A 23366-nucleotide genomic window follows, 5' to 3' on the forward strand; every position below is an offset into this window, starting at 1 on the left:
CTTCCTGTCAGTCTCCCCCCAGGAACCGAGGTGGGGGCCCTGGAGGAGCCCCACGTGCTGGGAGAGGAGCTGCCTCGGAAGAAGGAAGTGCTGTATGGATGTCCTTTCCAGGTAGAACTTGCCCTGAGAAGGGCAGTGTGATGGCCTCTGCCACCTTGGGCCACCGCTGACAGTGGCTTCTTCCCAGGCAACTCCCCTGGGGCTGAGCACGTGGGGACGGGGCCTGGTCGCTGTATGGGACCCCTCTGCAGGCAGTATGGGCTCAGGCTCCTGTGCCGCCGGCTGCCCCTTCCTTCAAGGAGCCTGCCCTTCCGACCCACCTTCCTTCTGGCTGCCTCTGCGCAGGTGAAGTCTCCTCTCCTGCCCCTTTATCATTCACAGGCAGCCCCACTGACTTCTGAGCCGTGAGCCCTGCCTTGACCTCTGCCCCCCGGACGACCCAAGTGCACACAGGCCAGGCTCTGAGTTTCTGAGGATGGTCAGGAGAATCCTCTGAGAAGGGGCTTCTGGAGCAAAGACCTATGGGGGTGGGGGGCATGCAGGCAGGTGGGTATCTGGAAGAACAGTGGGCCAGGCAGAGGGAACTGCAGGGGCAAAGGATAGGTGGGAGCTTGCCCGTGGCTGGAGCCCAAAGAAGGGAGCAGGGTGCAGGGAGAGGTAGGGATGCTGAGGGGGTACCCCAGGAGGGTTCTGGGAGACACAGTGGCAGGATCCCCTGCTTCAGTGCAGAAGTCTCTGGTGGGTGAGGGCCGAGGCAGAGAGATCCGTGGGGCAACTGTCGCATTGCCCCAGGTGAGGATGATGGTGGCTGGGCCAGACGTGGCAGTGGAGGCATGAGACCTGGCTGGATTCTGGGCGTCCTCCAGGCTGACGCACCAGGTGTGTGGGGAAAAGACAGGTCAAGGCTGACTCCAGGGTTCTGTCTCGAACGTCTCGGAGGATGGCGTGATACAGAGAGCCAGGATGTCTGCGGTCGAGTGATGATGGGTGCTGATTTGAGCGCGCTGGAATCGAACTGCCTGGTGGGTGTTCTGGAGAAGGTTGTCAGGCCCCATGGGCCCAGCCCAGCCCAGCCCTGGAATCTGAAGCCCGGCCCAGCAGCAGCCCACCCACAGCCTTCTGGATCTGGGGCAAAGGGAGCTCTGGACCCAAGAAACAAAGCTGGGTGTGTCCTGCCTCAGACCAGAATGACCCCAACCTGGGCTGTCACAGGGTGGCAGGCTCTGCCTCCAGCCCTACTCACTGTGCTAGAAAAATGTTTCTCCTTCCACCAACTTCATGCCCAGTGCTGTCGCCAGCAGAACTCAGCCCCGCCTGCACAGGGACGTGGCCCACTCATGATAGTGAGGGACTGCGGCCCCAGGGCTGGCTGCAAGGTGACTGTCCTGCCAGGTACAGCCACGGAGTGTTTGCTGGGGCACCTAGCAGGATTCTGGGCCCAGCGCTGCGACACTTCTTCAAAGGAACCGCTCTTTGCTTTCTCTCTTTCTGCAGGAGCTCATTTGAATATTGGAATGCAGATTTTTCTTTTTTTGTTCCTTGTCTTTTTTTTCCTGGTGACATTCTGAGCCAGCTCTGGGTGCATCCTGATGAGCTCCGGGCTTGGGTATAATCTGAATGGCTCCAAGGCCACCAATTTGGAATAAAAGCCAACTCTGATTTCCTTGCCTTCAGGGACAGGGCTAAATTGCGTCCAGGACCCAGGTGGCAGGAAGGAGAAGGGACAGGAGAACCAGGGATATAGCTGCTGTAGTTTGGCTGCAAATGACAAAATCCAACTCAAAAAGCCATAAGGGAAAAGATTATTTATTGTTGTCCATGACCAAAGATTCCAGGGGGTGGGTTTCAGACAGAGCTGTATCCAGGTGCTCAAAAAACAGCTGCTTTTTTCCATCTGTCTTTTCCCTGCGTTCACTTTATTCCTGCAGGAAATGTCTCCCTAAGATCTCCCCCTGCAGTCCAGGCTGCTCTCCTGTGCTCTCGTCTACTCCCTAGAGGAAAAGGGGGTGGCCAACAGGCCCCCAGGACTAGCACCATGGCCTGGCTCAGACAGTCATGGTGGCTGAGCTCACACCAGCATGGGCTGACGTCATTTAAGTCCCAGCCCTGTGGAGAGTGGGGGAAGGATGGAAGGGATGGCCAGCGGGTCAGTAAAATGGCAGTCCCCTGCAGCTGCAGCTGGGGGTCCCCAGAGGCACCTCGCCCTTCTCCCAACAGTGCTCTTGTTGGCAGTGCCTGAGGGGCCCAGGCGGGGTCCTGGGGGGACCGTGAGCCTGGGCACCCTGACCCTGAGCTCTGTGCTGTGGACTGGGGCCCTCCCTGCCTTCGGCCTTGGCTGGGAGGGGGCCTGAGCCGCTCCCTTGTCTGGAGCCCCGGCTAGCAGCTCGCCCACTGCTGCCTGTGTGTTCCTGCCCTGCTGTCCCCACCCAGCAGTGTCACCCTCACAGCACCTTGAAGCTGAAACGTGTCCTCCTGGCCTGACCGTCTCCTGCCTTGCCCTCACTTCAGGGCTCCGGTCCCCCACTGGGACTCTCCTGTGGTGGCCAGGGGAGTGGGCCTGGTCACCCAGTCCATTTTGCAGACCCCAGGCTGGGGGTTCGATGTGGGCAGGTTGGGCTGGGGCCTGTGTGCTTCCACACATGGGCGGGTGACACCCTCCCCTCGGATGGCACAGTGGGGTCAGCACAGGGTGGTAGTCTCTCTGGGGCAGGGGACAGGCCCATGCTGGGGGCTTCCCTGGGGGTCTGACTGCTGTGCGGGCTGTTCCCCTGTGTGGCTGCTGCCCCGCTCTGCTCTGGGGGTCAGGCCTGGGCCTCGTCAGGGCCCCCAGAGCCTTGGAAACTGAAGCCTGGCCACATGCCCCTCCCCCCACACCCCTGCCCAGACACTTGCCCATCAAGCCCACCTGGCACATCCCCCCACGGGGCTCCATGCCACCCTCCCTTCCCAGAAGCCGTGGGGTTAGTTCAGGCCTTCCCGCCCTTGCCTGGACTCTTCTCAGAACCCAACGCTGGGGCTGAGAACAGGAGTGTGTGCACATACATGTCCCCATGTGTGTGCCCTGTGGGCGGAGCCTGTGCCCTTCGGGGTTACCCAGGGGGCTGCTTCCTGCACATAGGACAGAGCGTGGCCCCAACTTGGCACTTCTGTTTATTCCAAGTCCCTAAGGCTCAGGGTGGCTCCTTGGGGAGCCCATTCCTGTCATGAAACTAGCAAATGAGCAGCTGGCTTGGGGCTGGGGCCTCTGGCTCTGATTCATGGGGACATCACCTCAGTCCTTAAGAGAAGCTGCACCAGGGGCTGGACCAGGGCTGTGAGCCAAGAGCGGCAGTGCTGGGTTCTGACTAAGGACCATGGAGTCCCAGCCCCCAGCCCCAGACCAGAGACCTGCCGTCTGCAGGGGCACAGCACAGCCACCGGGATTCCCCACGGCTTTGGGGAAGAGGCGCCTGTTATCCCAGGGTGACCCCCATGCTCTCCCAGCCCCTGCCGGACCTCACCTGGACCTACCTTTTCTGTGCATTGCATAATCCTCTCACATTATCTAAATTTTCTCTGATTCAGGCAGAGTTGAAAGCCCCCATGTGACGTGAAGTTCACTGGGAGACTCCTGTCCTGGGTCTCCTTGGAGTCTGTCCTTGAGTGAGTCACCTGTGTGTCGTCCAGAAGGGTGGTCCCAGCCTTGCTGGAGAGAGGAGGGGTCTAGAGGCCTGTCCTGTCCTCCCAGTGCATGAATAAGGGGGCATGGAAACCCTGGCTCACAGGACATGTATCTGAGGGTCCTCTGGCTGCAGCACCTCCTTCAGGCATGGCTGGGTCAAGGAGTCCGGACGCTCTCATCAGAGCCTGTGTCTCCCCGTTCAAGGCTCCCCACTGCCTAGCACGGCCAGGCAGACATCCCACAGCTCACAGCCCCAGGAGTGAATGCAAGGCCTCATGCCCAAGCCCAAGCATGGGCTCACTGATTATCCCAAAGTGATGTAGTGATGTCCTGGGTCCCGGGCATGTGCCACTGCCTGGGCCCAGGGCTGGGGTCAGTCTGTGGGTGAGGGTCCCTGTAGGAGGATTCAAGCTGTTTCTGGAAGACAGGGGTGGCGGCTGGGCAGAGCACCAGAGGTTCACCAGGGGGCCACGTGCATGCTGTCTGCCCTCGGAGCCTATCTGCACAGCTCCCCCTGCAGGGTGTTCACATGCCTTGTCTCCTCGCACAGCTCTGGGGAATCTGAGGCTTGGAGCGACCTGTTAGCAAGTGGTGGGGCCTGGACTCACGTGGAGCTCCAGGATCCATCCTGGCTCTGGGCCATCTGCCCAGACCACCTGCACCCACCTGCTGCCAGCACCCAGGGGCATTTCATTTACTGAGCACCTACTATGTGCAGCTTGGCTAGGAGTCCAGAAATCTGCATAGTTCCCAAAGTCAAGGAATGGGTGGAGGTGCCAGGCTAGCTTTGTCTCCGACGGGTGCCTCGGAGAACCCTGGGAAGCCTGCTTCCGTCAGCAGGAGTGGCATGAGCAGTGCCCCGCACAGGGCCTCTCATCCTTCCCGAGCCAACCGGCCCCCTCTCTCAGGACATGTGTGGGCCGGGGCAAAATGAAAGTGGGCTCCTCCCTGGGAATTATTAAGAGTTTCAAGGCAGCACTACAGAGCGGTGAACTGAGCCTCACGGGACTGCACAGGTGGCCCACTTGTGCTTCTGAGTGTGACACTCCCGGCCTGGGCACAGTGCAGCCCTCGGGGCCGCCTGGCGCCCTCTGCACAGTGACCTTGGGGCAGGCCTGGCTCGTGATGGCTCGCTGTCCCCTCCCCTGCCTTCCTCTCCCAGGGATGGAAAGGGAGCAGCATGCGTCCTCTGCAAGAACCCAAATGCCGGGCTGACTTCCCTGGCCTCCTGACCCTGCCTGCTGGAGCGAGAGTGCCCCTACAGAAAGGCTGGCGGCCCCTGAGGCCAGCCCCTCCCTGCTACCTCGGCACCCGTGCCCACTGTTGCCGCTCCCTGGCATGTTTAAACTTTGCCTCCCTCTCACCTGTGCCTGGCAGCCTCCCTGGTGTTACAGCTTAGCCAGTGGCTCCAGCACTTAAATTTAACCAGCCCAAGCTGTCTTTCCTCCGTGTCTGGTCCCCACACTGCACTGCGGTGCCTATGCCCACACCCCTCCCACTGCACATGAGCCCCTGCAGCAGGCTGAGAGAGAAGGACCAGCACCCCACCCCACTTGTCCTGGGGTTCCTGTAGCCCCCTGGGCCCATGCCCACTCAGGGCAGAACCCTGGTGCCCAGCCCAGGGTCAGCAGAGCAGCAGGCACCCAATAGGCACAGAAAGAAGCAAGTTGGGGTGCCAGCAGCTGGGGTACAGCTGAGAGGGATGCACAGGGCTGAGGCTCCCTGCATGGCACCATGCTGGGGAGCGCAGTAGGGGCACAGGCTGTGTGCGGCATGGGGTCAGAGGCTATGACCTGGGAGCCTTTCCTGACATCTGGGGCTGCCCCTTCCTCCCAGGCAGTCATGGGAAATTCGCCCTTCAAGTGTTGTCCATGTCTCAAGCCTGGGCTGCAGGAAGGTGGAAGCCGGACCAACCTCAGGCTTCCATGGCACCTGGTTTGGGAAAACCTTCCTTCAGAGGGTGATGGAGCCATGCAGCTGTGACAGATGCTCAGAGGCACTCAGCCCAGTGCTGGTCACGCACAAGCGCTCAGTAAGTGCTTGGGCCGAAGCTAGAAGTGGGCCCAGGCCAACTCTGAGCATGGGAGTGTGGCCCACCGGCCTCCCATTCCCCGTTCCTGCCTGCGCCGGGCTGTCGCTGCCCCACCCTTGCCCTCTGCTGCTGGGCCGCAGCCCACTCTCTGCCCAGCCCTTCGTGGGGCAGACCAGTCTTCCCTGCCCATCTCCTCCCGCAGAAGCCAGGGGGCTGTGGGCCTGAGTCGGGCAGAGTCAACACCGGAAAAGCTGGTTTGCAAAGTTGCAGCAGTGAGAAAGCTGTGGGGTAACAAGTTTATATGAGGGGTACAGGTCTTTCTTTTGGCAGAATTTAACGGGTGCAGATTGCTCAGGTCCCAAAGCCACGGGGAAAAAAAAGAAAAAGCCCTTTTGCGGCTGCTATTGATAACTTGTCTCTTCACGTGGTGGGTTCAAAACTAAAAATACTTCCTTCCGAAGATAGGGAAGCCAAATGTCACGTTGCAGAGAAGCCTTGAAAGTTGCAGGGGAAGGGCAGGCTCAGGCCACGTGAGGGCCAGGGCCGGGCTGCAGGGGTCCGCCACCCTCCGGGTGCCCAGGCTGTATCCATATAGAAGAGTCCCAACCTTCCACGGAAGGGACTGTCCTTCAGCAAGGCCTGGGGTGCAGACAGCAAGGAGTGAGCCTCAGGCAGGGCCTCCCCAGCGGCAAAGGCCAGGTCAGCAAGGCTGGGCATCTGCACTGCTGCACATCTGGCCCTGCTGGAGCTAAGTGGGCAACTGGCCGCAGACCTGGATAAAGAGGTCAGCCTGGGCAGAGAAACCCTGGGGAGAGGTGAGAATGCAGCCGGGCAAAGAGCATTGCCCCTCCTGGCAGCGAGGCCACGGGCAAGCCACTCTGCTCTCTGAGCCTCAGTTTCCCCATCTGAAGGGGGCGGGTCGTCTCTGCTTCCTGGTGAGATGGAAGGAAGGGCCAGTGCATGTGAATGTGCTTCCTGAGGATAAAGCCAGGGCATGTGCTCCCGCACAGCCGGCACCTCCAGACCCCAGCCCACCAGGCTTCCTGTCCGCAGGGACAGCTGGCCGCTGCCCAGGGGGCCCTGCCTTTCTGATGAGCTCCTCGGCCCTGCCCAGCCCCTGGTCCTCAAGGCGGCACTGTGCCCGGGCCACTTCCTCGCTGCAGGCTGGGGCGAGTCACTGCCTACTCAAGGCTCAGTCTGCTCACCTGTAAAGTGGGAATGATGACACATAGTATCTGCTTCAGCGGCTGTTGCAAAAGTGAAACTGGGTGAGGCACGCAGGTTGCCAGGCACCGGATAACGCCGGCCGCCACCCTCTTCCTGCTCCTCATCATGGTGACCGCATGGCCCTGGACCCTCTGCCTCCCTTTCTGCTCTTGTCTTCCATTCCATTCCTGGAGAATGTTGCCTTTGGAATTGGCCTCTTGACCTCAGTGAAAATCATGAAAAGCCCTCTTGAGTTGGTCCAAAGTCACCCTCCTTCCAGCTGAGAGGGATTCCCGCCCAGTCCCAGCCTCAGGGACCAGGAAGCCCTTGGAGCCCAGCTTATTGCATCTGTTAAAAGCAGGTAAACCAGTTTCCCAGCTGCAGGGCCCCTTCGGGATCAGACCTACCCCCTCCTGAGGCTGGGGTGCAGGAGGCCACACTCAGAGCTGCAGTGGCCTATTGGCAGACAGGAAGCTCATTCCAATGTGGCCTCTCCCCTGGCTCGTTTTCTGATGCTGCGCTTACCCAGAGTTCATGGCCAAGGGGTGGGCAGGTAGGTTGAACCCCTTAGGGGCATGTGCTCTGCACAGAGGTCAGAGTCTTAGAGACTTATGGGGGTGAGAGGCATGGAGGGTGGTGGTGGGTTTCCCGACCCAGAGCTGGACGCCAGCCAGGTCCACAAGGGAAGCTTTGGAGCATCTCCGTGGCAACTGGCCTTGTCCTTGTCCTGGATTGGGGGCCTGCACGCTGCACCCCTCCCTTGCCTGCTGGAGTCGGTTTTTTTAGAGGTTACCATGGCAACGCCTTTGTTTCTGAGGCCTGGCCCTGTCTCCCGTCTCCCTCCCGGTTCCTCTTCAGCAGAGGCTGGGAGAGCTCCTTCTCAGTCCCGGCACGTCTGCAGCCCCAGCAACAGCAGGCTCGCCAGTGAGCTGGGGCCAGCCCCTGCCACAGAGACCCTGTCCTCTCAGCCTCATACTTACAGGGCACAAGCGTGTACAGAGGCTACGGGGGCTACAGGGGCAGCCAAGGCCTGTACCCGCTGACCTGTGTGTCACCCCCCCTGCCCCCTTGCTGGAAAAAGGGAAACATCTTCTGAGGAGGGAATGCAGAGGCCCAGGTGGCTCTGGCTCTGCAGAAGAGGTAGCAATGAGTGCCACATGGTCCCCGGTAATCTGCCAGCACTCCTGGGGTTGCAGGGGCCTTGTACTCTTTGGTTCCACCTCAGTTGGCTTAAGCAGAAAATAAAATGAAAAGTCTAGGGTGGCGCTTGCTTGAGGTGCAGCTGGTTCCAGGTGCCCCACAGGGGTCGGCTCTTGCTTTCCCCTGAGTCAGCTTCATTCACATATGCCCCCTCCACTCAGGGTGGCAAGATGCCTGTTGGTAGCCCCAGACAGTCATCTATCACCCAGCCCATTTGTGGGGAGGTCTGTGGGCAGATGGGAGAGCCATTTGCCCTCAGCCTTCCCTGTGGCCCGAGGGCTCTGACCCCCAGCAAAAGTCTCAGGCTGGCCCTCACTGGCCAGGGCGAGTCATCTGCTGGCCCGTGAACCACCCGCTGTGGCTCTGAGCAGCCAGCATGGTTCATGCTCCTCCACCCAGACAAAACCAGACCCATGATTCAAATGGGATGAGAACAGGAGAAACCTGGTTTGCAAAGGAAAATCAGGGTGCTCACACGCTCAGAGACGTAAGATAACTTGCCCAAGGCCACACAGCCGGTAAGGGTTGCAGGCTCTGGACCTGACTCCAGGCTTCTGAATTTAGCCACGGATCACTAGTCAGTGGGAGAATCCAAGGGTTCTAAACGGGGGAGTGAACGGTTTGGGATGCAGCCGGAGAGTAAATTGGCGCCGGGTTTTAGTGAGCGGGTGAATGGCATGCCAAGGAAAGTGGACGGCGTGAAGCCCCGCAAGATGCTTGATCTGAGGGAGGCGGCTTCGGGAGGATGTTTGGGAGGGTGGGCTGGGCGCCGCGGGCGCTGAGCCACGGCCCCGCTCTGCGTCGCGCCGGAGCCACCTGACTCGCTGTTTGTAAACTCAGCTCGCCCAGCCACGCCCCTTCCTCCCAGTCTTCCGCCCCTTTCGGGTCAACATCTGCATAACCCCGCCTCTCATGCTGTGATCGGCTGACTGCATCGTCACTCTTAGGCATGGGCGGGACTCCAGGGGGCGGGGGGAGGTGTACCTTTGGCGAAGTGATTAGCATAGTTCCGCCTCCCGGCGCGGAACTCGGGCTTGGCGCTGATTGGGTGGGCGGTGGCTGACGCAACGGCGCCGAGAGCAGCGAGTGGCAGGAGCAGGCTGTCAGTCGGCTGGGCGGCCGGTCACACTTCCGCCTCGGTGTCAGCGGGTCGCGCGCCTGCGGGGAAGGGGCGGGGGCGGGGTGGGCCCCGAGGCTCCTCTGGCGCCGGAGAGATCGTCCAGGTGAGTGGCCGCCGGCCTCGACCCTGACCCGGCGTCGGCGGGGAGCGGCCCCGGCCTCGGCGGCGGGCGGCGGGGAGGCCGGGCCGGGCCCGGGGCGCGCCGGTGCTTCGCGTCCACCGCCCGCCGGCCAGGCTTCGGCCCCAGCCCAGCCGCGAGGAAACTCAGGAGGAAAGTTGGCGGCGCGGACGGGGTCCCGGTGGGCGCCAAGACCCCGCGTCCCTGGGCAGCTGCGCCCGGGCCGCCTGCCGGCCTGGAAGCGGATAGGGGCGGGCCGGCCCTGGGTCGGGGGCGCGGGGCCGCTTCCTGCGTGTGGTGCCCGCCCGGGGCGCTTTGTCTGGCTCGCGGCCGGCCGCGCCTGGTGAGCCGGAGGGTCGCGTCTCCCCGCGCGGAGCAGGCGTCAGACTCCCGGGCGGACGAGGCTTCCCGGCGCGGCAGGAAGCCGGTGGTGTTACCGTCCCCGCGCCGCCACCTCCCAGGGAGGGGCTCGCGCTCCGGGCCCCGTCCTGAACGTCGCCGGGGACCAGCCTGGCCGAGCCGACGGCTCGTGCCCAGTGCCTCCTCGGGGCGGCCGCGCGCATCTGGAGACATGGGCTCGTTCACTCTGGTTCAACAGACTTTCTGGAACGCCCCGTGTGCCCGGCTGCGCGCGATGTGGAGGACTCGGCCAGAGGCGGAGGTGGCGGGTGGGGGGCGCCCTGCCTGCCTCCCTCGCCCTGGACACGGACTCGCGGGGGGCGCGCGCACCATAGGCCCGCCAGCGCCCGGCACGCAGGGGCTCCGCGCCGTCGGTAGCTCCCTTGCCGGGGTGAGGGCAGGAGCCCGCTGCGGCACTTCCTCCTTGTCCAGCGCGGCGCCTGGCACGGGTGTTGTCATTTGAAACAGGACCACGGGACATGGATGACCGAATCTGCCTTAGAATGTGCCTTTCCTGTTTGCCTCACACTTCCTTCTGTCAACAACAGCTCTTACCTAAACGATGATAGTATGTACGCAACGATTGTTCCGGGTCAGCTGTAAGCACGTTATATTTTCGCTTTTTTCGTGGAGTCTTCCCAGCAGCCTACGAGACCCACCTGGCATCATCTTTATTCATGCGGAGGCTGAGGACCAGAGACTAACTAACTGACTCTAAATCACACAGTAGTAAGTGTGGCTCGGGAGCTCACCCTCTTAAATACCCCTCTATAGTGCCTCTTAAAACCAAAGTTTTCATTTACAACGTCCTCTTAATGTTTTTCCTTAGAACGTTCTAATTGTGCAGCATTACCATGCGCCAGCTGTGTTTCTTGCAGCAAATATAACTAATAGATTCTCATTTTCTCTGAGCATGAATGTTTATAAAACCATTTTATTTCTCCCAAAATAAAGTAGTTCTTCACCTGATTATCCAAGATTTTGTCAGAATACTCTGCCCGCCACCCAGTTCCTGGGTTAGTAGTGAAGTGGCTGGTGTTCGGTGTGTGAAAAGGGTAAGCTTGAGGAGCAGGGGTGAAGCCGGAGTGTGAGGTGTGTTTTGAATTTGAAATGTGAGGTGGCAGTTTTGGGCTCAGTGCTGAGCGAGCCCTCACTGTGCAGTTAGCCATGCAGCGTACGCACAGGGCAGCCTCTGCTCCACTCGAGTGCATGTAGAGGGCCGACTCTTACTCTTAACACCTGATGGGCAGAGTTATTTAATATTTGGAAAGTGCCCCTTGACTTGCAACCTACCATCTCTTAACCATGCCTTCAGGAAATGCTAGCAAATGAGTTGGATATGAACTGAAAGCTTGCTCTACTGTTGACATTTTATTACACTCATCTAATTACAAAAGTGGTGTTTTTCTTTTTGTAGGGAAAAATTTTTTTTGACTTTTTATGTACTCTTCTACCATTTTGAGGCAGGGTGTTAGCTGTCTCTTGAAAACGTTTTCTCTGGCATTCCTGTGAAAGCCATGGCCTGTGTTTTCCTAAGGGTTTGGCTGCAATGGATATGAGGCATGTGGAGCTCACGTCTTTGAGCAGAAACAGTGGTCATGGTCCACAGTGGCAACCTCTTCTTTCAAGAGTTTAAGACTCTTTCTGAAGGAGGCTTGGAGTAAGTGAGGAGGGCACAGTCTGGGTGACTCTGTCTCTCTGACTTTGATGGGAGGAAAGTTACTTATCTATTCCTGCCCCCAGGGTCTTTGCCAGGAAAATGGGTCATTGTGAGGAGTGTATGTGGAAGTGTAACAGAGAGTGTCCGGTTTAGGCGCAGTTTAGAAGTGAAGCCCAGGAGATCTTTGGCAGGCAGGTTTTCATTCTGTTGAAATGGGTTCCAGTAATACTTTCAAATTATGACTGTTCAGGTTAGGTTGTACTTAGAAAAAGACCCCTGGACCCAAGATGGTCCCTGTGACTCTGAGGAGTGCCCTGGACGGTGGGGGCGCTGTGCTCATCCCTGGTCACTGTGCCACCGTGGCAGGTTGTCATTTTATTTAGTTTAGCAGTAATTCTCAGACTCAGTTCCAAAGCATGGTGTATTTGTGGGTGATTTATAGCTTATTGAGAGGGAAAGGAAGTTAGTATCTGAATACAATTGGCTATTAAAATATACTTAAATCCTCAGAATATTTTAGGTTCTAGTTTGACACTGTAAATGCAGTTTCCACATACAGTGGTTAATTTGTGTCCCTGCTGTAATTTCACCTTTTCAAAGTGTCTTGCTCATAAATCTCAGGTGTTGGGGTACAGATGCGTCACACTCTCATTGGGGTCAAGCCCTGCCTTAGAAGTATGGTGTGGCGTACCACCCGTTGTGCAGCATCCTTGATAAACCAGTGATAATGTGGTCACTTAGACCTGCCTGTGACATTTATGGAGCTCCTTTCCTTTTCTTTCGAAATCCAGAAAAACCTTAGGGTTATTTGGCAGAATTTCAAAGCATCACCATCCTTTCCCTGGATCTTCTGGTGGTGCAAACACTGTCAGCTCTGTGCCGAGGTGTCATCTCTGGAAATAAGACTTTAGGAAGGGCGTGTTTTGAGAACACGGATGTTCAGAGACTTTTGCCTTATGTATATGTGTCTCTGTGCTTGTTTTCTCCCTTTGCTGGTCAAATACTTGCAGGTTTATTTTGAGATATGAACTCTGGGATCAGTCCTGAGCTTGCTCCGGCTGCATGGCCTGGGGCCTGGAGAATGAGGGGCAGCGGGGAGGTTGCACACCTGTGGAGGCTTGTGGACCCAGCACTGTCTCCCAGGCAGCATTCTGCTGTCCCTCATCTTCTGCTTGGTAAACCACCCTGTTGCTGGTGCGGGTGGTCAGCAGTGGGTACGGTCTGGGTGGCTTTTGGGTTGGCAGACCTGTCTGACCTCTGAGCTCATACCTTTACCAGAGGGGCAGGACCACCAGCCTTAAAAGGTGCCCAGGCTGGTTGGGGGAGAGTGTGGCATGAGAATGGTTGTAGGGAAGTTGTACCCAATCCAGCTGTTGTTTGTTTGTGTGTTTCTCTGAACAATCAGAGGCTGATCAAAGGCCAGCCATGAGCAAGGTCACTTGTAACCCGGCACCTTGTGCCATGGTGCCTGGCTGGAAAGTGACCTCCACTGTCACCTTAAACCAGGGGGACCATGGGATCTGCTGCCCAAACCGGGACCCTTTGGAGCATGGAAAGGAGCCCCATTAAGGATTAAGCAGTGACGGACGTAAACAGGGCATGGGGTCACCTGACCAGACACGGGGGAGGGAGGGGAACGACCAGGCTCTCTTGTCTCTGCCTCAGGAAGTCAGGCCCTGAACACCTGTCTTTCAAAGAAATGGTAGCTGTGGGGGGTGGTAGAGCAGGACAGAGGCACAGGTGCTGAGGGGGAGGAGGCAGCAGGTGGGGTCCCTGTCACTCCCCAGGTGTGGCCGAGGGTCCTGTCTCAGAGGATGTGCTTTGGGCTGCGTGCTGAGGCTTGCGAGGGCAGAAGCTCCTTGGTTAACATCAAAGGGTTTTCAGCCCTGACTTCTCATGAGAAAAACTTGGAGAACTTTGTAAAAAGTACAGGTTCAAGGCCCAGCCCCAGATCTGGACCTGGGCTTCCCCGAGAGGGGCCCACGAGGTGTCTGTGCACCCCGAGTCTGAGGCGGCAGGCGTGCACACCAGCATTACTGTGCGTCCACTGTGGGGTCATAGCCCGGCTGTGAATCACGGACCCTTTTGGTAACTTAAAGAAGAATCTGAGTCACATCTTCCTGGGAAAATGAAATGAGTACAGACAGAATTTGGCAGATTTTCCCTTTTCGTTGCTTTCTCTTTTGGCAGGGTCCGGTTAGAAATTTGTGGATTTCCGTGACCTTAGTTTAAATACCCCCCCCCCCCCCCCCGGGAAGTGTAGTGGGAGTGACTGGGGCAGGGTGATGTGAGGTGGTGCAGCTCTCAGTGCAGAGGAACCAGTTAGGGGCTGAGCAGGCTGGACTTAGGAGGAGGCAACCCGCAGCACCCGCCGCGGGGGAGGGACGCAGGCAAGGGGCGAGCCTGTCCAGCCGGCCCTGGAGGGGCAGCACTCACTGCTCCGGCTGCCACCCTTGCCCCCTTGCTGCCCAGGGCCCTTGCTTCTGCTCATCAAGATGGACAAGTACCCAGCAGGTGGCCCTCCTGACTGTGGGATTTCTGCCACCCTGTGCGGCGGCGGTGTGAAGGGCTCCCTGTGCAGAGCTTTCCTGCGCTTTAGGCTGCATCTGGGCCACTTCCTCCTGTGTTACAGTTCGACAAGGTTGATTGAAACAAAAGTGTTTGTAGGAAAGGCTTCCATTCCTCTCCTGTGTATCTGGAGATACTTGGTGTCAGAGTGTAAGATCATGTTCCCTGGAGAGTGAAGTGGAGGGAAGGGGCATGGAGGGGCTTGCCCGTGGACGGTGGGCTCCAGGCTCCAGGCTCCCACTTGTCAGATCCCAGCAGGAAGTGTGGCTCCTGTGGCTGCTCCCTGGGCCTGGTTGGTTTGCCTCTGCCCGCCTTTCAGGGCCACCCTGTTGGCCTGGCCAGTGGTAAACAGCCAGTGATTAATGCGGTTGTTTATGTAGTGTGATAGGTTCGTTTACCTTCCTTAATTCTAGATATCTTGCTGAGCCCCTAGCGAAGTCACAGCCCTGTGCGGTGACCGGTGAGTGTGCTCGGCTGGTGTGTGTGTCACGCAACGTCTTAAGTCCGATCTGTGTACTCGCCAGAATGAAGAGCTGAGATTGCCGTCCGTGAAGCAGCTCTAAATTCTGTAGAGTATCAGGCAGCTGATTTTGTGATGAAGCCCGAACCCAGCAAGGTCACACAGGTGAGGGGAAGGTGAGACATGGCGGGAGCTGCGGGGAGGAAGGCACAGGGCCTGCGCCCTCCAAGCCATGGACAGCTGGGCATCAGTGCATTCCTCCCAAGCACAGGGAGCCAGTGTCCAAGGGCCCCTCTCTGTTTCCTGTGTCACTGAGACGTGAGTGTGTGAGGGGGCGCTGTAGGGGGCCGGCCGGAGACAGCCGCACGCTAGCCTTTCCGAGTGGTGTGTTGTGGGTGAGTTGGGCTTGTACGGTGATCCTGCCGCAAAGCAGCCTCGCCGCAGGCATCCTAGGCTCCATGCTTCCTCAGCAGTGAGCAAAGGGCTGAGTGTTGGTCTGAGGAGTGAGGATAACCGATAGGTCTGGGCCTGACAGCTGGTACTGAGCCCAGCAGCACGGTTTCTGGATGGCGGCCGCCCCAGGCCACACGCGCCTGGGCTCGGAAGGGAGGCCAGGAGCACCTGCCTGCTCGACTGCTGCCTCCTTCCCATGTTCCTACTGCCACCTGGCATGGCCACCGGGTCATCAGTGTGGAAGTCCCTGTGGTGTCTCAGCCCATTCTTCCAGAAACCACCGCCACACATGGCAGCTGGCGAGGACCGAATTCAGTTAGTAAGCATTACTTAAAGGCAAGCATTCCCCTCCTTTCCCACCCCAGCCACGTCTCCAGTGCCCAGACTCACCTGCGGCCGGCGGCTGCTCTGTTGGACTGAGCACATCAGAGCGTTGCCAAGGCGGCGAGGCCCTGCCGCATGCTCTGGAGCCTGTCCAGGCCGAGTCTTTGCTCCCACTGATTTTGTTTTTTGTGTGCAGGAAAGAAACTGGGAATGGTGGCATAGAGGGTCCCACTAGGGCAGGGCCATCAGGCACCCAGGTGGCGGGGGCTGCTGTTGCATGTGGACATCTGAAGCCTGGTGTCCACCAAGGCCGCTCGGCTGAGAAGCACCGCGCACCCTCAGGGCCCTGCTGTCATGGAAGGGGTGCTGCTCAGTGAGGCCCCAGGCCCCGTGGCTGTGGGCCCCTCCACCTTCCTTAGCAGGGGCCAGGTTGAGAGAGCCCCCGAGCTGCCCTCCAAGGCTGGCGCTGTCCTCGGGACATGTCAGTGTCCCCGAGCAGCTGGGTTCCTTTCTCCCATCCCACCTCTGTCCCTTCATTCCTGGTGAGAGTTAAGGGTGTCCATCAGGTGTCAGATTCTGAGGCTTTCATGCTCATAGGTGACACTAGTTTCACACTCTCAGTGGGTATCCCAGGGAGCAGCCCCCAAGCCCTGGGGGGATTCCGTGGGCTTGTGGCTGCAGCTTTGGCTGGTGCCGTCCCTGGTCTCAGGCCCATCAGGGTTCTCTGCTCTGTTTCTGGAAGTGTTTGGGTTTGACCTTGAGAGCTGCAGGGTGGCGAGAGCCCTACAGAGCATCGCTCTCCCAAGGGTACGGTGGTGGTGTACCCGAAGACAGCAGGCGCCACGTGCCGTGCCCTGTTTCTGACTTGTTCGTGATGGAGACCCAATTCTGTGTTTGTGGCTTGAGCAAGTACCCAGTGAGTGAAGCTTGCCTTGCAGCCTAGACCCTCACGAGGCCATACCTGCGGTTCCTCTTGGGGTGATGGCCCTCTGAGCATGACCTCTCAGGGGCGAGGGCCCAGGCCTCGTGGAGTCCTTTCTCTGTGAGCTCCCTGGTCAGTTCTTCCTCAACCCCTACTTGGTCCACAGTCCGCCTCCCTTCCTGAGTCGGTGCCCCGCACGGCCGTGCAGCGGCCTGTCTTGCCCAGCCGGCTGTGACTCGCGGTGGGAAAGAGCTGGAAAGTCGGCGTGCATCCCTTTGCGCCTTCTGATGGGAAGATGCCCCCCGGAACCCCCCGTGCTCTGTGGGGCCTGGGGCTCCTCGCGGGAGCGTCCTGTCACCGGGGACAGCACAGCTTTCCCTCCAGCACGGTGTCAGCTCAGTGCCCAATGCGTTTCGGGTCTGTGCATCATGGATGGTTTCTTCTTTGTACTGCTTGCTGATTATTTTTTTCCATTTTAAAACATTGTGGTAAAATGCATATAACATGCCATTTTGTGGTGTCAAATACATTCACACTTGTGCGGCCACCACCACCATCTACCATCTCCCTCTGACCATCTTCCCAAACTGAGCTCTGTCCCCCTTGAACGCCACGCCCCCTTCCCCAGCCCCGGGCCACCACCACTCTCCTCTGTCTCTGTGGGTTCGGCTCTAGGCGCCTCCCGGGGTGGGATCGCACAGTGTTTGCCCTGTGGTGGGTGTCTCGGCTCACTGAGCACAGAGCCCTCAGGGCTCGCCGTGTGGTGGGTGTGTCGCAGCTCCCTGCCTTCCCGAGGCTGATCACGCGCGCCCCGCACCTGGCTCATGCGTCCATTCGCCAGCGGACGCTCGGGTTGCCTCCGCCTGCTGGCTGCTGACTGCTGCTGTGACCATGGCGCACAAATTTCCCCCAGAGACCCTGCTTTCAGTTCTCTCGGGTTCATACCCAGAGGTGGAATTGCTGGATCATATGGTAACTATTTTTAATTGAGTAAATGCCATACTGTTTTCAAAGGTGGCTGCACCGTCTTACTTTCCTACCAACAATGCCCAAGGGTGCTGGCTTCATGTACTTATCAGCACTGACTTATTTTTGATAGTAGCCATCCTCGGTGTGAGGTGGGGTCTCATTGTATCTTTGACTTCTCATTTTCCTGATGCTCACAGGTGTCGAGCATCTCGTCACAGGCTTGGCCACCTTTGCGTTCTCTGAAGAAATGTCTGTGCAGCCCTTTGACCCTTTTTGAGCCAGGTTTTTGTTGTTGCTGTTGAGTTTTAGGAGTTCTCCCTTGTGGATACTAATCCCTTATCAGATGTATGATTTACAAATTTTTTTCTTCCATTCTGTGGGCTGCCTTTGTACTCTGATGATAGTGTCTGATGCACATATTTCTAAAATTTTCATAAAGTAAGTCCAGTTTGCTTTTTTACTCTTAATTGCCTCTGCCATCTTACCCAATAAATCATTGCCAAATCCAGTGTTGTGCAACTTTTGCACTTATGTTTTTTTCTAAGAGTTCCATAGTTTTAGATCTTATATTCGTCCATTGTGAGTTAATTTTTGCATTATGATGTGAGGTAGGGATCTAACTCCATTCCTTTGCGTATGGATGTGCAGTTTTCCCAGACCACTTATTGAAAAGACAGTCCTTCCCCTCCTTGAATGGCTTGACACCCTTGTCAAAAATCAATTTGATCATGTATGTGAGGGTTTACTTCTGGGCTTTTTATTCAATTCCATTGGCTTTTATGTCTGTATGCCAGTACTACTCTGTTTTGATTACTATAGTTTTGTAGTGAGTTTTGAAATCAGGAAGTATGAGTCTTTTAGCTTTGTTCTTCTTCTTCAAGATTGTTTTGGCTATTCAGGGTCCCTCAAGGTTATGTATGAATTGTGGGATTTTTTTCCCTATTTCCACAAAAGAAAACATCATTGGGATGTTGATAGGAATTGTACCGAATCTGTACATTGCTTTGGCATATGTACATAGCATAGGCATCTGAACAATATGAAGTCTCCTAATCCCTCAACACAGGATGTTTCCATTTACTTATGTCTCCTTTAATTTCTCTCAGCAATGTTTTATTGTACAAGTTTTCATTTCACAAGTCTGTCATCTCTTTGATTAATCCCTAAGTATTTATTCTTTTAGATGCTATCATAAATGGAATTGTTTTTATAATTTCCTTTTCAGATAGTTCATTGTTAATGTAGAGAAAGGCAACTGATTTTTGTATGTTGACTTTGTATTCCACTTCATTGCTGAATTTGTTAATTCTAACAGTTTTTTGTGGGTCTTTAGAGTTTCTGTATGTAAGAGCATATCATCTGCAAACATAATTTTACTTCTTCCATTCCCAATTGAATGTCTTTTATTTCTTTTTCTTGCCTAATTACTCTGGCTAGAATTTTCAGTACTATGATGAGTAGAGTTGGTGAAAGGAGTCATCCTTGCCTTATTCCTGATCTTAGAAGAAAAGCTTTCATCACTGAGTATGATTTTGGCTGTTGGATTTTCATATATAGCTCTTACATGTTGTGGTAGTGTCCTTCTGTTGCTAGTTTGTCAAGTATTTTTATTATGAAAGGTGTTCAATTTTGTCAAATCATTTTTCTGCACCAAGTGAGATGGTCGTTTATTTTCTTCATTCTGTTAATGTGATATATAACATCAAGGTTCATGTGCTGAACCATCCTTGCATTCCAAAAATAAATCTCATTTGGTTATTGTGTATAATCCTTTTAATATGTTGCCAACAATGTTTTAATGTGTTCAGCTTCCTAATATTTTGTTGAGATTTTTGCATCTGTGTTCAGAAGGGCAAGTGATGTGAATTGGCTTCAACTTAAAGTCACCAGTTACAGCCCCTAATAAGTCAGCATGTCCTTTGAAGCTTTGAAACCAGACACTGACTCTCTGCAGCTCTGAAAGTCCTGGACAGCATCTTCTTCCAGCATAATGCTGTTTCATCTACATTGAAAATCTGTTGTTTTGGGCAGCCACCTGCATTAATTATCTTAGATCTTCTGGATTATTTGCTTCAGCTTCTACATCAGTTACTTCTTCACCTTGTGGTTTTATGTTATGGAAATGACTTCTTTCCCTAAACCTCATGAACAACCTCTGCTGGCCTCAGACTTTTCTTGTGCAGCTTCCTTACTCTTTCAGCCTTCACAGAATTGAAGATAGTGCGAGCCTTGTTCTAGATTAGGCTTTGCTTTAAGAGAATATTGTGGCTGGTTTGATCTATCCAGACCACTAAAACTTTCTCTGTATCAGCATTAAGGCTGTTTTGCTTTCTTATCATTTGTGTGTTCACTGGAGGAATGCATTTAATTTCCTCCAAGAACTTTTCCTTTGCATTCACAACTTGGCTGACTGCTCCATGCAAGAGGCCCGGCTTCCAGCGTCTCTTGACTTTCGGCATGCCTTCCTCACTGAGCTGAATCATTTCCAGCTTTTGGTTTAAAGTGACAGATGTGTGGCTCTTCCTTTCACCTGAGCACATGGAGGCCACTGCAGGGTCACGAATGGGCCTGGCTTCAGTGCTGCTGTGCCTCAGGGGGGGACACCCACCAGCGGGAGGCAGAGAGACAGAACCGTCAGAACAGACGTTTTTGTCAATCAAGTTCACTGTCTTATCTGGGTTTCGTTCACGGCACCACAAAACAATTGCAGTAATAACATTAAATGATCACTACAGTACCACAAATCACCATAAATACATAATGAAAAAGTTTGAAATATTGTGAGAATTACCAAAATGTGACCCAGAGACCCAGAACAAATGCTGTTAAATCAGTGACTTGCTTGATGTAGGGTAGGCCTGAACCTTCAGTGTATAAAAAACACAGTGTCTGTGAAGCGCGGTAAAGCAATGTGCAGTCAGAGGAGGTGTGCCTGAGTTTTCTTTCTGTGTGAAGGTCACGTCTGGTTGCCTTGCCTGGTTTTCACAGAGAAGAGAAATGATGCCCCATTTGACCCTCCTGTGAGCAGACCATGGAGATTAGCCCAGGCCCCTTAGCCAGCCACTTATTCCTAAGCAACCGGATCTGTTTTCTAAGAAAAATGTAAGGATAGGTTTTCAAGACCTGAGTGCAGTCATTCATACGCGGCTGCGGGATGTTCTGTTCTGAGCCACCGTCCTCAGAGTGCCTGACGGGACCGGCAGGAAGGGGGCTCCAGGAGAGCTGTGTGGGGCCCTCTGTGGGGAGTGGGCCACAGCCCCATGGGGCCTGGGGGTGCCCGGGCGTCCTGTGCTGCTGCTCGCTGAGGAGGCTGGGGGCGAGCGCTCACCCAGCCTGCAAGGAGGGGGTCCCCGTGTGGGGGGAGTGGGCCCCGCCTCTCTTCTGAGTGCACAGTAAAATACGCGTGAAGAAGAACATATTCAGAAAGTGCTAAATTCTGCCTTTTGTTGATGCTGTTTCCGTAACAGTTGCTCTCTATGTTCCCACACCTGGGTGAGATGCTGAGTCACACAGCCTGATTCCCTGTTTTCATGGCGCTCTTACCCAGGAGGGCTCCCCACGCTCAGCCCCATGCTCCCCTCCAGGTGGTGCTGGCTGGACTTGGGGGCTGTGAAGTGCCACCCGGCTCCCGGCAGCTGGGCCCAGGGTTCTGGGCCTGGCTTCCCAGGAGGCATCAAGTGGGCAGGCGAATGTGAGGAAGGACCAGGGAACAGGCCGGGCCAACGCTCTCCCACATGGGCATCTGCTGTGCCGCAGGGGAGCACACTGCCCTGCCACGATCACAGCCACTCCCCTGGACGCCTGCCCAGCAGGGGCCGTCCTCGGAGCCCCAGCCCGAGGCCTGGCACCGAGGGTTACTTGGCAGATGTTTGTCGGAGGAATGAAGGTGACCACTGTGGTTTTATGCTGGCAGTCTGCCGCAGAGGGTAGCTGTCACCCAGCAACTGAGGAAGACAAAGTGTGTGGCCTTGCCAGGCGGGCCTTTCAGGAATTGCCCAGAGACCGTGTTGAAATCAGTTCTGAGTGTGGCCCTATGTGAGCGAGCCTGGCCGCTGCTGCAGCTGTGTCGGCAGTGACCGGGTGGGGGGCTTGTGTGGCATTTACGGGAAAGGCCTCCCCGGGCAGGCGCAGGTCTGAGGTGGTGGCGGGACCTCATGGTCCGCGTGGCATCCAGGCAGGGCTTCAGTCCCTCACGGTCCCTGGCATCAGCCGGCCTGGTCCCTTACACTCTCATTCCAGAGACTTATCACGGGTTGCTTCATTTCCTCTTAGTATCAGGACGCCCGCTGTGGGTCAGGACGCATGTAAAGGAAACGCCATGGCTCTCGATGCCTCTTGTTACGGGAGATTTTAAGCATACAGAGAAGCAGACAGAATAACACCACAACAGCCCTGTGGGCCTGGGGACGAGTCGGCCACCGCTGTCCGTCTTGTTCATGACTCAGCCCACCCACTCCTCCCGAGTTATTTTGAAGAAAATCCCAGATGTGATAGCATCTCATCCACATGTATTTCCATGTGTAGATATAAAGATAAGGCTTCTTTTAAAAATTGCTATCCTGACCCTGTGCCCTTCTTAATGCCCGTTTTTGAGGTGTAACTGACAGGCACAACTGCACATATTTAAGGTGTAGAGCAAGTTTTGTGTCCGTGTACACCATGAAACTCGCCTCTTTTGTCCCGTCTTGGTCTTGCTGATGGTTCCCCAGGACTAGTTTGACGGGTGGTTGACGTGACGTGCACACCCACGTGTTCGCCAGCTGCCGTAGGCGTCCCCCCCAGCTGTTTCCTTTGTGCTTTATTGGTCAGAGAGAGGGGTTTTGCCCAGCGGACTCCCTGTGGCTGGGATGTGCTGGCTGCCCCAGTGAGTCCAGCGTGTCCCTCTGTTCTCTGCTCCTTACCCTGGTGGCTGAAGCTGAAGGCTGGGTCATGTTTGGCCTGATTTTCTTGGCAAAACCACCCCAGAGGTGACGGCACACTCGTCCGCTGGGAGGCGCCCAGTCCCAGGATGGCGGCGGCCGTGGGGGTCGGTGTTGTGCTGTGTGCTGCTCACACACCTTCTTCGCGAATTGCGGGGACACTTCTGTAAAGCAACACAACCTGCCCTCAGGTTCAGGCAGCCTGCACAGGGCAGGCATATCAAGGCTGGTGCTTCCCCCGTGTTTACTAGTCTTCAGAACAATGTGTTGGCATCACCTAGTGGTGACCAAGTAATTTCTTCTTCAGCGTCTCTGTGACCTCGGGGACTTCAGTGGATTGGATGTGTTTCAGCCCCTTGCAGTTTACCAGAGCTTAAATCACCCCCGTTCTTGCAGCTGGAGCCCCTGGGATCCACCCTGTGCTGTTCAACAGCAGCTCCTCGCTGCTGTAGGGAGACCTCAGTCCCGGACTCGGCTGTTTCTCCTGCAGGGAACCCCGCTTCCTTTCAGTGGCATCTAGAGGGCAGAGCCAACTGCTGGATGTTAGAGGTGGGACACGCAGGGGCAGAGAGGAGTTAGGAGTAGCAACTTCTCTGCTTTGCACAGGAAGACGGGGCATGGCCTAGTGAGCAAGCTGGAGCGTGCTTCCCAAAGCTGCACGGTGCCCGGCTCGGCGACTTTGTCTGCCAGTCTGTCTTGAGCGCAGAAGCTCGCAGACCCTTGGGCGGAGTCCGGGGCTGAGCCACTTGGCGGTGTCAGCAAGCACCACATAGCCATTCCGAGGCCAGGCCCCTGCCTGAGGACCACATTCTCCTTCCTGCCCTCAGGACTGGGCGGAGAAGTCTGGGCCTCCATCCCTGTGTCGCTGACATAATAAATACAGGGCTCTGCTTATTTTCACAAAGTCAGACCTGTGGGGACCAGGCTGGCCTTTTGTTTCAGTCTCCCGCCGTTTATGAAATAGCCGCTCTCTGTCACAGCTGGAGTTGATGTGAGCTCCTCCAAAACAGTGCACCAGAAGAATTTTGGGAAAATTCAAGCTGATTTCTGTTCATGCTGAGAGTAGCTTACACAGCAGTCTTAATTCTCTAGGATTGAAAACTGGTTTAAGGTTGATGTGAAATAAATATCTTAATGTAATTTTGTATTTATTTATAATCACCTATTGAAGAGTCTGGTAAAGATTCACTGTGACCTTTGGCAGAGCTCGCGGAGATGTGTCCGGCCCCTGACGTCCGAGTGCCTCCCTGAGACCGCCTTGCCTGTCAGCCTGCCCACAGCTTGCCCCTGACTGATCATTTTGTTGTTTTCTCATACAACTGTAGATGATGATTTTTAAACAACTCTTCAAATAA

At 56.0% G+C, this 23366-nt stretch overlaps 2 protein-coding genes across 6 annotated transcripts in view; one reads left to right on the forward strand and one right to left on the reverse strand.

Annotated features, from left to right (window-relative positions):
- Nucleotides 1-1790: 1790 nt before the first annotated feature.
- On the reverse strand, nucleotides 1791-8160 carry LOC118920616 (uncharacterized). Of its 3 annotated transcripts, none has more exons than XM_057503137.1 (2): nucleotides 6899-8160; nucleotides 1791-3681 (listed from the first exon to the last, which is right to left on the reverse strand). In XM_057503137.1, exon 2 carries the CDS (start codon nucleotides 3050-3052, stop codon nucleotides 2090-2092), a length of 963 nt encoding a protein of 320 aa, XP_057359120.1. In that variant the 5' UTR covers nucleotides 3053-3681; nucleotides 6899-8160; the 3' UTR covers nucleotides 1791-2089. The 3 variants fall into 3 exon arrangements, 1 of the variants encoding a protein (XP_057359120.1); XR_008998052.1 differs by lacking the exon at nucleotides 1791-3681 and adding an exon at nucleotides 3689-5593; XR_008998051.1 differs by lacking the exon at nucleotides 1791-3681 and adding an exon at nucleotides 5603-6625.
- Nucleotides 8161-9200: 1040 nt separating this feature from the next.
- The window catches only part of OSBPL2 (oxysterol binding protein like 2), a 44884-nt gene continuing 30718 nt past the window's right edge, over nucleotides 9201-23366 (forward strand). The window contains exon 1 of one of the 3 annotated variants that reach the window (XM_036901801.2): nucleotides 9201-9322. The gene's annotated coding sequence lies outside the window, so the exon portion shown is untranslated. Of the gene's footprint in view, nucleotides 9323-14411; nucleotides 14601-22414; nucleotides 22561-23366 lie in introns of those variants that run through there. The other 2 variants (XM_036901800.2, XM_036901803.2) reach the window with 2 other exon arrangements.

This window comes from Manis pentadactyla, chromosome 5 (genome assembly GCF_030020395.1).
Source record: "Manis pentadactyla isolate mManPen7 chromosome 5, mManPen7.hap1, whole genome shotgun sequence".
NCBI lineage: Eukaryota > Metazoa > Chordata > Mammalia > Pholidota > Manidae > Manis > Manis pentadactyla.

What these genes read in the sequence shown, in the direction of transcription:
- LOC118920616 (XM_057503137.1), bottom strand. Translation starts at nt 3,052, where the DNA reads ATGGGGACATGTATGTGCACACACTCCTGTTCTCAGCCCCAGCGTTGG.